Genomic DNA, 15,295 nt, shown 5'->3' with positions numbered 1-15,295 from the left:
GTATAGGCCTAAATGGCTGTGTTTACACAGGCAGCTAAATTCGGATATTTTTTTCCACTAATCGGTCTTTTGACCTATCACATAAGATCTTTTCACATCAAATCTTTTCCTGAGCTGATCTGATTGGTCAAAATCTGCCTCTGTAAACACAGAAGGTATGGAAAACAAAAACACCCCTGCAAATTCTATGGCCGTGTCACGTCCTGACCTTAGAAAGCTGTTATTTTCTATGGTAGAGTAGGTCAGGGCGTGACGGGGGGTTTTCTAGTTTAGTTTTCTATGTTGTCCGGTACTAGTTTTGTATTTCTATGTTGGGTTTTGTTTGGGATGATCTCCAATTAGAGGCAGCTGGCCCTTGTTGTCTCTAATTGGAGATCATACTTAATTAGGGTTTTTTCCACCTGGGTTTGTGGGAGATTGTTTCTGAGTTAGTGTATGTTTCTACTCTGCGTCACGGTTTGTTGTTTTGTTCGTTCAGTTTATTGTGTATGTATTGCAACGTTTCACAGTGAAAATAAAATATGGAACGACACACACGCTGTACTTTGGTCCGCTCCTTCCTACGACAACCATGACAGAATCTCCCACCACAAAAGGACCAAGCAGCGTGCCCACGAGGAGCAGGGATCCTGGGCCCGGTAGAGGAAAGAGTGGAGGACGTCCTGGACCTGGGAGGAGGTAATGGCAGGGGACAAGACCCTGCCATGGAAGCAGGTGGAGACAGCGAGGGAGGAACTGCAACGTTACGAGGAACTAGCACAGCAACGACGGAAGCACAAGAGGCACCCCCATATTATTTTTTGGGGGGGCACACGGGGAGATTGGCAGAGTCAGGGTGGAGACCTGAGCCAACTGAGCCCTGTTCCTGCTCCCCGCACTCGCCCTGAGGTGCGTGTTACCAGTCTGGCACCACCTGTGCCAGCCCCACGCATCAGGCCTCCAGTGCGCCTGCCCAGTCCGGGGTGTCCTGTTCGTGCTCCCCGCACTCGCCCTGAGGTGCGTGTCACCAGTCTGGCGCCACCTGTGCCAGCCCCACGCATCAGGCCTCCAGTGCGCCTGCCCAGTCCAAGGTGTCCTGTTCCTGCTCCCCGCACTCGCCCTGAGGTGCGTGTCACCAGTCTGGCGCCACCTGTGCCAGCCCCACACATCAGGCCTCCAGTGCGCCTGCCCAGTCCGGGGGTGTCCTGTTCCTGCTCCCCGCACTCGCCCTGAGGTGCGTGTTACCAGTCTGGCGCCACCTGTGCCAGCCCCACGCATCAGGCCTCCAGTGCGCCTGCCCAGTCCGGGGTGTCCTGTTCCTGCTCCCCGCACTCGCCCTGAGGTGCGTGTTACCAGTCTAGCGCCACCTGTGCCAGCCCCACGCATCAGGCCTCCAGTGCGCATTCCCAGTCCAGAGGTTCCGGCGACGGTTCCCAGTCCAGAGGTTCCGGCGACGGTTCCCAGTCCAGAGGTTCCGGCGACGGTTCCCAGTCCAGAGCTTCCGGCGACGGTTCCCAGTCCAGAGCTTCCGGCGATGGCCTGCGGCCCAGAACCTCCGGCGGCGGCCTGCGGCCCAGAGCCTCCGGCGGCGGCCTGCGGCCCAGAGCCTCCGGCGGCGGTCTGCGGCCCAGAGCCTCCGGTGATGATCTGCGGTCCGGTTACTCTGACGATGATCCACGGTCCGGTTTGTTTCTACTCTGCGTCACGGTTTGTTTTGTTCATTCAGTTTATTTTGTATGTATTGCAAAGTTTCACAGTGAAAATAAAATGTGGATGACACACACGCTGCACTTTGGTCCGCTCCTTCCTACGACAACCGTGACAGGCCGTCTATGCTTGACACTTACACGCAACTTCTACTATCAGAATACAAATATCGCATTGAAAAGACACACACACACACACACACACACACACACACACACACACACACACACACACACACACTAACTAACTACCCGGAGTCGCCTCTTCGTTGTTGACGTTGAGACTGGTGTTTTGCGGGAACGATTCATGAAGCTGCCAGTTGAGGACTTGTGAGGCGTCTATTTCTCAAACTAGACACTCTAATGTACTTGTCCTCTTACTGAGTTGTGCACCGGGGCCTCCCACTCCTCTTTCTATTCTGGTTAGGGCCAGTTTGCGCTGTTCTGTGACGGGAATAGTACACGGCGTTGTACGAGATCTTCAGTTTCTTGGCAATTTCTCACATGGAATAGCCTTCATTTCTCAGAATAAGAATAGACTGACGAGTTTCAGAAAAAAGTTATTTGTTTCTAGCCATTTTGAGCCTGTAATCGAACCCACAAATGCTGATGCTCCAGATACTCAACTAGTCTAAAGAAGGCCAGTTTTATTGCTTCTTTAATCAGAACAACAGTTTTCAGCTGTGCTAACATAATTGCAAAAGGTTGTCTGACGATCAATTAGCCTTTTAAAATGTTAAACTTGGATTATCAGGGTTGCCATTGGAACACAGGAGTGATGGTTGCTGATAATGGTTCTCTGTACGCTTATGTAGATTTTCCATAAAAAATCTGCCGTTTCCAGCTACAATAGTCATTTACAAAATTAACAATGTCTACACTGTATTTCTGATCAATTTGATGTTATTTTAATGGACAAAAAATTTGCTTTTCTTTCAAAAAGGACATTTCTAAGTGACCCCGAACTTTTAGGTCAACAGAAATGGAATAAAATCAGAAAAAGAAATTGAGATTCTTACAGATGAAAGGTTGGTAAATAATTTCTGATTATGATGTGTGCATGTTCTTCAGAAAATGTATTCTGTTTCAGAATATTGAATGTTCACATACTTTGCTCTTTATTTCAACAGTGATTCAACTACAGACTGGCTGAGCAGTTCAGACAGTGAGTAAGATATTCACGGTCATCGTTGAAGTACTGTACTGGGTTTTATCCAGAACATTGCACAGATAAACGCTCTTCTCCCTGTCTCTTCATCCAGTTGAGGATTCCGTTGAGCAGCTGCTGAAGCTGGACTCCCACAAGGTTAACACAGTTAAGCAGGTAATAGAGAGAAAAGATGGGTCCTCCATTCCTGCTGATCTGTTGTGTAAGGTGGACCACTGCATTATTAGACAGCGTTAGGATTGATTATAGGACAATCGTATATTGTCTAGATTTGGCATGGGCCCTCAGATCCTCAAAAAATTCTACAGCTGCACCATCGAGAGCATCTTGATTGGCTGCATCACCGCTTGGTACGGCAACTGCAAGGCACCCGTCCGAAAGGGGCTACAGAGGTTGGCGAGTACGGCCCAGTATATCACTGGGGCCGAGGTCCCGGCTATCCAGGACCTCTATACCAGGTGGTGTCAGAGAAAGGTCCAGACAATTGTCGAAGACTCCAGCCACCCTAGTCATAGACTGTTCTCTCTGCTACCGCACAGCAAGCAGTACCAGTGCACCAAGTCTGGAACCAACAGGACCCATAACAGCTTCTACCCCCAAGCCATAAGACTGCTAAACCAGACTGCTAAATAGCTTATCTAAAGGCTACCTGCTGCTGCTACTGTCTGTTATCTATCCTGTTGCCTAGTCACTTTAACCCTCCCTACAGTACATGTACATAGCTACCTTAATGACCTCTTACCTCAGCACATCGATTCGGTACTGGTACTCCCTGTATATAACCACATTATTTTTACTCATCATAGTTATTCGTTATTCACTGTGAATTTATTTCTTGTGTCACTATTTCTACTTTATTTAAATGTTTTATCTTTAACTTTGCATTGTTGAAAACGGTAAGTAAGCATTTCACTGTTAGTCTACACCTGTTGTTACGAAGCATGTGAAAAATACATTTTATTTCATTTTATTTCTATACTGGTTCTGATTCAGGGCGAGGCTGATTTGTGTGCAAGGGTGCTATGTAGATGAGATGTGACAGCATGAATAATACATATAAATGCCCCTTATCACTCTTACCGTGTCTGACTGACTGAGCATTGCACAACTTCAATATGTTCTCATTAGAGTCTGTCAAAATAGTGACTTTGAATGTTGTTGTTATGGTTAAATGCCAACATATTTCTAATGAGATATGTCTGTAATATTAGATCTTTCTATTTTAGGCCATCATGCACTTTGTCAACAAGGTAATGTCAACCCTGGGACTACAGGTGACAGACGTGGAGAAACAGGTATGTTTACTGTGGAAAGGCTTTGGCCATTCTGTTTGGATGGGTATTGATCACTACCAATGGCGTGAATTAAAAAGGAATCAATACATTTCCTTTCTGTTGTGTAACACCACACCCACTTGGGTAAGATCAACAAATGGTGTTCTTTCTTTATCAATGTAGTTTGCAGACGGTGTGATTCTCCTCCTGCTGATTGGACAGTTGGAGCAGTTCTTTGTTCCACTCCATGACGTCAACCTCACCCCAGTCTGTAACAATGAGATGGATAGGATCTCATACATGTTCTCGGACTCAGAGGCAGAATGACATTTTTAGGGGATGAATCTGGAGGCAGCTTGTGCTTCAAAGGAAGTATTTATGTGATTGTTTGACTCAATGGTAAGGGCAGAGCTGACATATGATACAGTGAATGGAACAAATATCCCATTTGGTCCTACAATAATGCTCTACACCTTTACTCTATTGAAGATGACAGCAGTAGAACAATGACTTGAGATCCAATTTGTTAATCATCTCAAATCCATACAGAGGAATACATGGCTCTGCCCTATAGTATGCATCAGGTTATTGATTTTACTCAATTGTGAGATTGAGAAGCTACACATGAGTGCATTTACATTGCCCAGGTGTCAGTCATCTGAATATGTCATGGTGTGCTGTGCCACTCATGTCATTATGTGGCTCAGATGGTAGAGAATGACGCTTGCAATGCCGGGATCGTGGTTTCCATTCCCACTGGGTGCCACCCATGTGGAAAATGTATGAACGCATTACTCACTTTGGGAAAAAGCGTCAGCTAAATGGTGTATGATTATCCCTCTCTGTGGTTTAGCTGCACAATCTGGACCTCCTGAATGACATTGAGCTACCCATGCCCAATGTTGACCCCGAAGGTACAGTAAGTGTGTTCATATTCTGTGGCACCCATAGTTGACCTACATATATCCTCACACCAACTTGGAGCAAAATTGGTCTTGTGACAGTGTACTTACAGTAGGAGCCTAAGGAGAATAACAAAAATACCACAGCCACATGTACTCTAAGTTGATATATCTTTGAAATAGGAATTTGACCAAGATTGCTCAGGGCTGTAATTTCCACAGCACAGAAATGGCGCTGTGAGACAGTAATGTCAAACTAATTCAGAAGATTTCCTGAATCAAAGGCATTTATCAAGGACGATAGTGATATGCCACAGACTGTTCATATGGCAAGTTGAAGCCAAAATAAGTACTGATAGTTTAAATTAAGCCCCATCACTACACACTAAAAACAAATAGTTCTATGTAGTGCCAAATAAGCCTTATTTGGCTTGTAACCATGGTGCTATATAAAACCTTTTTTTAAGGTTCTATAAAGAACAATGCTCATAAGGTTCTAAATGAAACCTGTATGGTGCTATAAAGAACCCTTTTCTAAGGTTCAATAAAGAACCCTTTTGGGGGCTATATAGAACCCTTTTTTATGGGGAATGCTTCTATAAAGAACCTTTCTCAATCTCAAGCTTCTTTGTATATCCTTTTCAAGAACATTATAGGTTTTTAATTCTGGTTAGCCATATTATATTGTTAAAATTCCTTAGGTGTTATTATTGTGTTAATTGACAAGTTGAATCAGGTATGAAAGCTCTGGAAAAGCTGGGGGTTGCTGAGGAGAGAATTGAGAAATCACTGATTTAGACAACTGTTCTCAAGGCCATATGTGTTTTTCACAAGACACTACTCATAGTCATATACAACATGTAATGGCATTAAACAACAGATAGAATAATCTGGATTGACACTCTCACTCACGCTTACACAAAAAGAACTGTGCGCAAACCACTCCCCAAAATATTTGAATGAACCGCCGCCCCTGTAACGGTTGTCGTTGGGAATGGAGGACCAAAGCGTTGCAGGTATGTGGATGCTCATCTTGTATTTTATTTTAAATAAAGTGGACACCAAAATAACAAAACGAGAACGAACGAACAACCAAACAGTCTTGTAAGGCTCACACAGGCAAAACAAGAAACAATCTCCCACAAACACTAAACCAAACACATACCCATATATAGGACTCTCAATCAGAGGCAACGAGAAAACACCTGCCTCCAATTGAGCCCAACCCCAATAAACCAGACATAGAAATACAAAAGACCAGAGACCACATAGAAATACAAACATAGAACATTACCCAAAAACAATAAATCAAACGCCCTACTAAATAAACCACCACCCCGAACCACATAAAACAAATACCCTCTGCCACGTCCTGACCAAACTACAATAACAAATAACCCTTATACTGGTCAGGACGTGACAGCCCTTCCATCTCCTTCGGTGCCATTATATTTACTGTACCTTTTAATTGTCACTAAAAGAGCAAAGAACCCCTTTGTGAACGGCAAAGAACCATTGCAGGGCTCAAATGGTTCTTTGATTCCCAAAGAACCCTTAAGGACCCCTCTTTTCTTAGTGTGTATGCATGGTGATATGAGTAGTGTTCTGAGGGAGAGCTGGGATTCCGTTGGAATATGAATGAATATGATGATTATTGCTCTGGATGATTGGCTAAAGGGTTTGTCCAAAATGGCACCCTATTCCCTATATACTGCACTACTTTAGTCCAGAGCCATGTGGGCCCTGATTAAAAGTAGTACACTACATAGGGAGTAAGGTGCCATTTGGGACTGAGACCCACTCTGAGGTCATAATCATTCATATCGAGGCTCTCTCAGGCTTGAAACCTCAAAGGGAGAATGTCACTCTATCTGTTGGCTGTTGCTAGACACTGGGAGTTAACCTTTCTCCACCATACACTGCAATGCCGAGAGAGAGAGAGTTACTGTTGTCCTGTTGACAATATTGATTATTAATTATGTTCATATATTAAATGTCCAAAGTAAGCTTTGGCAATATGTACATTGTTATGTCATGCCAATAAAGCTATTTGAATTGAGTTGAGAGGATTAAGAAAGAGAGAAAGATAGAGAAAGGGAAATAGTGGAAGAAAGATAGATAGAGGCTGAGTTCACAAACCTGTTCTACTATCACACTGAAGCCTCAGGACCAGAACATCCAATCAATCCGAATTAACCAAATTACAACACAGTCAAAACCAAACTACATTACCTATTGGGAAACACAAGCACAAAGCAAAATGCAGTGCTATCTGGCCCTAAATCGACAGCACACCGTGGCAAACTATTTGAACATGGTTACTGATCAAAACCTTTGAAAAATCCTTACAAAGTACAGGCTCAGTGAGCACAGTCTTGCCATTGAGAAGGGTAGACACAGGAAAACCTGGCTCCCTGTAGAAGAAAGGCTGTGCAACCACTGCACCACAGCAGAACCTGAGACAGAGCCGCATTTCCTGGCAAAATGTTAAAAAAAAAATAATACAATTAAAGAGTGTCAGACCTCTCTGATGAGTATAGGCGACCCGTCCTGATGGGGGAGGACGCATAGAGCTGTGGGTTGGCAGCACACTACATTGCTGCCTGCCACAAAATGAGAGACAGTGTCTGACAGACCAACCGACCTGCACATGTCCCTCATGCTTATTGTTATTGTTCAATGTCTGGTTATTTTGACCCTTGATTAATGTTGTTACTGTTGTCCCGTTGACAATATTGATCATTATTATTTTATTTATATTAATATTGTACATCTCCAAAGTAAGTTTTGGCAATATGTACATTGTTACATCATGCCAATAAAGCAAATTGAATTGAGAGAGAGAGAGAGAGAGAGAGAGAGAGAGAGAGAGAGAGAGAGAGAGAGAGAGAGAGAGAGAGAGAGAGAGAGAGAGAGAGAGAGAGAGAGAGAGAGAGAGAGAGAGAGAGAGAGAGAGAGAGAGAGAGAGAGAGAGAGAGAGAGAGAGAGAGAGAGAGAGAGAGAGAGAGAGAGAGAGAGAGAGAGAGAGAGAGAGAGAGAGAGAGAGAGAGAGCTAATCAAGATATTGATACTTTGAGCCAGGCTACTGGAACTATGCCATCACTGGAAGGGAGTGAGAGAGAGACAAATATAAAACAATTAGAGAGTGTCATTTCCCCAAATTTGAAATCCTTATTCAAGATTTCAAAGATCTCTCTGATGAGAATAGGCGACCCGTCCTGTTGGGGGAGGACACAGAGAGCTGTGGGTTGGCAGCGCACACATTGCTGTCTGCCACAAAATGAGAGACAGTGTCTGACAGACCAACCGACCTGCACATGTCCCTCATGCTTATTGTTATTGTTCAATGTATGGTTATTTTGACCCTTGATTAATGTTGTTACTGTTGTCCCGTTGACAATATTGATCATTATTCTTTTATTTATATTAATATTGTAAATTTCCAAAGTAAGCTTTGGCAATATGTTCATTGTTACGAGAGAGAGAGAGAGAGAGAGAGAGAGAGAGAGAGAGAGAGAGAGAGAGAGAGAGAGAGAGAGAAATATATAGAGTTTTTTCTTGATTTTGCTTCTGGAAAAAATGTAAATAAAGAAGCTCTGAGCGTTTACTTTCTTTGTAATAATACAATAAGCTGGTTAATTTGCTTGGCAGCATAACCTGTCATTTAAAAGTAAAGCTTTGAGTTGATAACTGTAAATGGTTGGACTGGCACAATTCATTCAACCCAGGAATAAATGGCTGATTTAATTAGTTTTTTAGCATCCTTTTAATTATGGGCTAATCTCTGTAATGGAAAACGGAATCCCACTGCTCCAGGTCTACAGGTACACACCAGTGTGTGCATTAATTAGGTTAGCAGGAGCTTGAGTCCATCTTCATACTGCATTCATTTAATTATTGTGCATTTATATCTACTGAATAATTACCACAGAGGGAAGAGGGATATCTTTGGTTAGATTTTATCTAATGTTGTTTGTGGTTAAATTTTGTGACCCACTTTTAAAGGAAAACTCCAGTGAAAAAACTATATTTTGGTATTTGTTTCGTTAGTCCATTGTTGATATAGTCCCAAAATGTTTTGCATGTCAGCGATCAAGTTTTCAAGATGTGTAACTTTCAAAATACAGAAATACAACTGGTATGATGCTGCATTTGACTTTTTGTGCCAATGTCGCTAATTGCACCCACCTGACCCCCATTATCAATGTTCTAGTGGTTGTAGGTGCTGTCAAAGCATAAATCAATGACTCTAATCACTTCATGTGTCACTGACTGCATCTCTCCTAGATATATAGGAGGTCCAATATGCTCTGTTTAAGAGCAGATGAGAATGGACAGAATGTGGAGGAGGATGTAACAAGGTGAAAACATGGGAAGTCCTTTGTCTCAGCTCTTTTCTTACTTGGCCAAAATAAAGATATACATCTTTTTTATCTGAATTATTTTCTATATAAAGCCTTGTGAACTGTTTCAATAAAGTTATAGTTTCAATAAAGTTATGAATTCCTGTAGTATTGTAGCTAGCTGGACTGAAATAGTGAACGTATGTGTGAGTGTTTGAGTGAGTGAGTATCCTATTGTGTTGTAAGATTCTGAGACTGATGCTCAGGCACACGTTCATTACAGCTCAATGTCACACTTCTCAGAGGGCAGACAGAGAGAGAGTGGTCCTGGCCTGGTTTGAGTTCCCCCTCTTCATCATGTAAATATCCCGTTTCAGCAGACAGTTTAAGTGTGCTGTCAGGTCACCAGAATGGTTTCTCTTCACTCAATGTTTTTGGGCCAGCCTTCCAATGTACTGCCCTTGAACTCCCCCATCTCAGGGGATTGGCAGTTAGATTTGCCTGATGAAAATTGTGGACATTCAAAACATTTAAGACAGGCATAGCAAATGGATTATCTGATCAGAGGTCAGATCCTTGAGGATTCTCAGCACTTAGTGGTAGATACAAAGGTCTGAAATTACAATAAATGGAATAGTGAATAAGGGCTGTCAGTCTTGTTTAAGGCTGAGTTCAGTTGGCAGGAAAAAAGGTAGTTTGGCATTTGGCTGACCTGGAGGCAGCTAGGCAGAGTGGTCACTAGTAGGCACAGCCACTAAGTCAAAAAATCTATTTTTAAACCTAGCCCTAACCATAACCACACTGCTAACCTTAATGCCTAACTCTAACCTTAAAATAAGACCAAAAGTGACATTTCGTATAATATAGCCAATTTGGACTTTTCAGCTGGCCCATCTAGCAGAAATCGCTCAGTTCTGCCTCCAGGGCAAGATTCATGATAATAAACGTCAAACTGTGGAAAATGGGGCTGACTGTGGAGGCAGTGCAAAGATAGCTACAATATTTATTGTTTATGCTTGGTGCTATTATAAAGATATTCATCTACACATGAAAGTTATCTGAGTAAGGGAGACAATTTGACTAGTTTACCGAAATTCACAATTGGCTACTTCAGCTCTCCTCTCTTCTGCTCTTCTCCCCTTCCTCTCCCCTCTCCCCCTACACTCTTCTCTATTCTCCACCCCTGTGGGTGTCTCTCTCTTTGAGTGACATCTGATCACCAATGGCACTGTAATGATAATCTGATAACAGTGGGCCGGATAGGGCCATCCAAATGGGCTTTATCACATTACATTTAGACAAATGGCATGAAATGGCAACATTAAGATCCACTTAACGTGGGCTCTGCGCCACAGAAGGGCTCTCTGCCTGCCTCAGAGAGGGCTGAGTGGGCAGGGTGGTAGATGCTAGTGATGGGACGGTCTAATGGGGTTTTGATAGATGGATGCCATCATGCCAGCAGCCAGAGTGATGCTTTTCCCTGCTCCTCTGGAACAGTGGGAGATCTAAGAAATGTTTTGTTTTTCATAGTGATGAATGGGATTAACTAGCTTACACTGTTTATTATAAAGTCTTTGTCCCTCTGGTCTTTTTCCACAATAATTATATCATAGCAATGAAACAGAGAGGGAGGAAGGTCTGGGAAAATGTGGAAGTGATGAGGAGCAAGGCAGATGGATGTGTTTAGGAGAAGAAAAGGAAGAAAGGAAGAGAGTGAAGGACAGACTGGTGGGATGAGGAGAGAAGAGAAAAGGCGTATTGAACAGAGTCGGAGGTAAAAAAGTGAGAATTTTGGAGAGAGAGAAAGCTGATTAATGAAAAAGCTGAATAGACTTCTTGCTAACAAACCTTGACATCTCCTTGGATACTCTGGCATCTGAGACCCTCCTTCAGCTGTGGCAGACAGGATTCTAATTTAGAACAAGGTATTTAGGCGTGACATGACTGTCTGTGTCTCCGTCTGTCTGCTTCTGTCTGGTCTGTCATCTCCTGGCCTTAATGATGTCTCAGGTCCTAGTCTGGCTGCCTGGGTCGTGTGATTCACCAGGCTATGGGTGGCAGCTACAGGCCACTGCATTGACTCAGACAGAATGCTCTGGCCAAACACAACGTCTGAAACAAACTTTATTCAACTTTTATGTTTTGGGCTTTGAGATTCTGAGTTTAAAAAGGAGCAGCATACACACAGAAATGTTTAAACACACTGGAAAAGATACAACTTTATTTCTCCCTGGTGGAACAATACAAAGTTAACAAGTGCAGAAACAATTCAACTCATAACTCTACATTGTAGTGGATTACAAGGACAGAATGTGGTGCACGTTATCATCATCACCACCACCACACCCACAGTGAGGTACCGACAAATCACTACAAAGCTTCTTTGTACAGGTGGAGATTTACTCTACGGCAACCTCAAGCAAGCGCTACCGATACACCAAGTGTGGAACCAACAGCACCCTGAACAGCTTCTACCACCAAGCCGTAAGACTGCTAAACAGTTAGTCCTGGTAGCTATTTGGTTAACTACTTATTAACTATCTGCATTGACCCTTTTTGCACTCACTGTTTTGACTCATTACATACGTTGCTGCTACTGTTCACTATGTCACTTTATTCCTAGTTATATGTACATATCTACCTCAATTACCTCGTACCCCTACACATTAACTCAGTACTGGTACTCCTTGTATATAGTCAAGTTATTGTTACTCATTATGTATCTATTATTACTTTTAATATTACGTGTTTTACATTTGTATTATTTCTCTATTTTCTTTCTCTCTGCACTGTTGGGAAGGGACCATAAGTATGCATTTCACTGTTAGTCCACAGCTGCTGTTTACTAGACGTTTAACTGAAGTCTGTGCCCAGTGGGTTGCTAGGGAAAGGGGCATTTCCCTATTTATCACGACTACATATTGTTGATGGAAAAGGAACTCCCTGCTCACAGTAGCTTTGCTTTGTTACAGCAGCACAGCACTATGGCTCCAGAGGAGACGTGTGTTCCCTAGCATATCTGATCTCTGCCATTTCCCCTGCTTTGAGCCCAATTAAATCCCCTTTGTATTGCAGCAGCTGTTTAAAATTCCTGCTCCTCCCAGTTTCCTAGCTGCTGCCACTGCTCTCTCTCACTTTCTGCAGGAAGGAGGGAGGTAGGGAAGGAGGCGGATGGAAGAAAGGAGCGGGGGAGAGAGAAGAGAGAGAGGGGGAGAGAGTGGGAGAGAGGGAAAGGGAGGGAGAGAGAGATAGGAGAGGGAGTGACAGAAAGAGAGAGGTAGTGACAGAAAGAGAGAGAGAGAGATGAGAGAGAGAGAGAGCGAGGGAAGAAATGAAGGAAGGAAAGAGAGGGGGAGGAAGAGAAAAAGAGAGAGTGCCAGTCCAGTCCAACCCAATTATTTCAGTTGGTCACATCTTATCTCAGCACTAGGTACAAGTCAACTTATATCGCACTTCTTGTGTTTTAAAAATGATATATTTCTATGATTATCTATATTATTAGTACTGCACTGTTGGGAAAGAGCTCTTAAGTAAGAATGTCTCTGTACTGTTGTATCCTGTGCACATGGCGAATAAACGTTGAAACTTTAAACATGTCAGCACAGGGTACAAGTTAACTCAAACTGACCAAATCTGAACTTTATTGCTGATTACAACAGATTATAATGTCAGCAAGGGTCATTCTTAAAACAGAAATGTGTAAAATGGTTGTACAAATCCAATGCATTTTTTGGGGCCTGCAGACTTCAGTGAACATATGAATCCAGATAATGACCAAACTATTTTTTCAGTATTGCTCTTTTAGAATTTGGGGGATAGCTGTGCTGCTCCTCCTGCCTACTGGCTGGTCAGGAGTGTTGGTGGAAATTCCAGTAACTCCCAAACAGAAGTGTGTATAGTTCTGCCCTTTTTATTGGCTCCTACCAAGGACACTGCAGTGTACTGCCTGCTGCATGGTTGGTACGGTCCAGGAATTCTCTGTACGTAATGTACTGGCTGTGCAGCTGCCAGATAGCCAGGTTACAGCTGCAGAATCGGGGAAGAGTGAAGAGAGACACACCCCTGTACTACACTGTATACGCTCTTAGAAAAAAGTGATATCTAGAACCAAAAAGGGTTCTTCGGCTGTCTCCATCGGAGAACCCTTGAAGAACCCCTTTTGGTTCCAGGTAGAATCCTTTCTATTCCAGGTACAACCGTTTTGGGTTCGATGTAGAACCCTTTCCACAGAGGGTTCTACATGGAACCCAAAAGTGTTCCTCCTGGAACCAAAAAGGGTTCTCCTATGGAGACAGCTGCAGAACCCTTTTGGAACCCTTTTCTCTACGAGCGGGCCTCCTGGTCTTCCTCCATCACAATCCTTCCCCCTCCCAGCCTGCTGACACAAACATATGCTTTATTCTCTCTCCCCCCTCCCAACACAACAAGGCTGTACTTTATGTATCAATCAGAAAGTACAGTATATGTCAGCAATTAGTTAAGCGCTGAGCACAGCTTTATTCCATCCCTGTGCGGATGCTAACACCTTTCTTTTTCACTGAAGTGATTATTTTGTCTGCACTCCACTCTTGCTCATTGCTAAGCTGACAAGGTTGCTTGAAGGGGAAGACCACTGTGTTCAGTAAGGTTTTATTATGTTGACATATGTCTTTTCCATAGACTTCACCTTGCGATTAAATCTATCCTGCAGAGAGAGCCTGGGTTTGCATCCCAAATGGCACCCTATTCCCTATATAGTGCATTACTTTTGACCTGAGCCCTACCAAATGTAGTGCACTATATAGGGAATAGGATGCCATTTGGGATGCAGACCTCAGATTCATTTCAGTGATTGCTCTGTGTGTGAGATGGTCTATGTTCTCATTTAGGTCAGGTCTCTCAATGCTGTACATTATTGCTGATAAGATTGGCTATTACCGGTATGGTACATTGGTGCTTATAATTTAAGTGAACCAAATTAATATACATTTTTATCATTATTCCTAATGGGTCTCTTTAACTAAAGCCTGGACAGGAAAAGGACTGGACATCAATTTGTGAAGGTTGTAGTAGAGGAAACTTCACCAACTTATGTTTAATTAGAAAAATAATAAGATCACAAAATACACACAAAGGCCTTTTCTGAAGACAGGGTGACACTGTAGAATATAGATATCTCTCGATTCAGGTGAGTCACTTGTCGCTGAAGCAAAATAGTGCAGTCCGTCTTCAAGATGCTCAGCGTCAACCTCCATGGTGAATCGCGTAGGATGTTTACCACTCATAGAGAGTCCCTGACTAGTTTACTTTAAATAAATCCCCAATAGATACAGTACTCCCACAACTTCTTCTGACTACTACTGAATTTAACCCCACACAGCAACCAAGTGCAATCAACACTCAAACACACAAATCAAACAAAGCCTCCTCGTTTGCAACCACATTTTATCCAGTTCACTTCAAGTCTCCATTGGTTTCTTATTAGAACAGTCCCAGCCCATGCAGGGGTATACATGGTCAGTTTCAGTGCCTGTGGCCTGTTCCTTAGCAGTGTTTGGGTAGCAGCAGCTCCATCCACCTGGGCCTTCTGTCGTAGTCTAGACGTCTCGTCATACTCTATCCTCCATAGCCCTGTGTGTAGGAGCTCAGAGGAATGGAGGTGAGCAGGAACTGCTAGCTAGCCGCTAGCGTCCGTAGGGCCAGCCACCCTGTGGTACGGTACTGTGTCAATAATCCAGCCAGACAGAGACAGGTGCCTGAGCCGTGCTATCCTCTGCCCGGCGTCGCTGCTCTCTACTCTTCTACTCATTCATCCTCTTGCAGCTTCACTCTGAATGGAAAAAAAGACAGTGATACACTATTAAAACTCTTACAACGATGGTATTGACAGTACAACCAATGCCCAGCTAAATGAATTAGACATACGCTGTATACTCTAGTTTCA

At 43.3% G+C, this 15,295-nt stretch overlaps 1 protein-coding gene across 1 annotated transcript in view; it reads right to left on the bottom strand.

Moving 5' to 3' along the window:
- Nucleotides 1–11,571: 11,571 nt before the first annotated feature.
- shisal1a (shisa like 1a) overlaps nt 11,572–15,295 on the bottom strand; it is a 43,506-nt gene continuing 39,782 nt past the window's right edge. The window contains exon 5 of the mRNA XM_014169841.3: nt 11,572–15,181. Coding sequence (XP_014025316.1) covers nt 15,181 — 1 coding nt within the window. The 3' untranslated portion in view covers nt 11,572–15,180. The remainder of the gene's footprint in view (nt 15,182–15,295) is intronic.

This window comes from Salmo salar, chromosome 23 (genome assembly GCF_965601325.2).
Source record: "Salmo salar chromosome 23, fSalSal1, whole genome shotgun sequence".
Lineage (NCBI taxonomy): Eukaryota > Metazoa > Chordata > Actinopteri > Salmoniformes > Salmonidae > Salmo > Salmo salar.
This window is presented reverse-complemented; position numbering and strand designations above follow the sequence as displayed.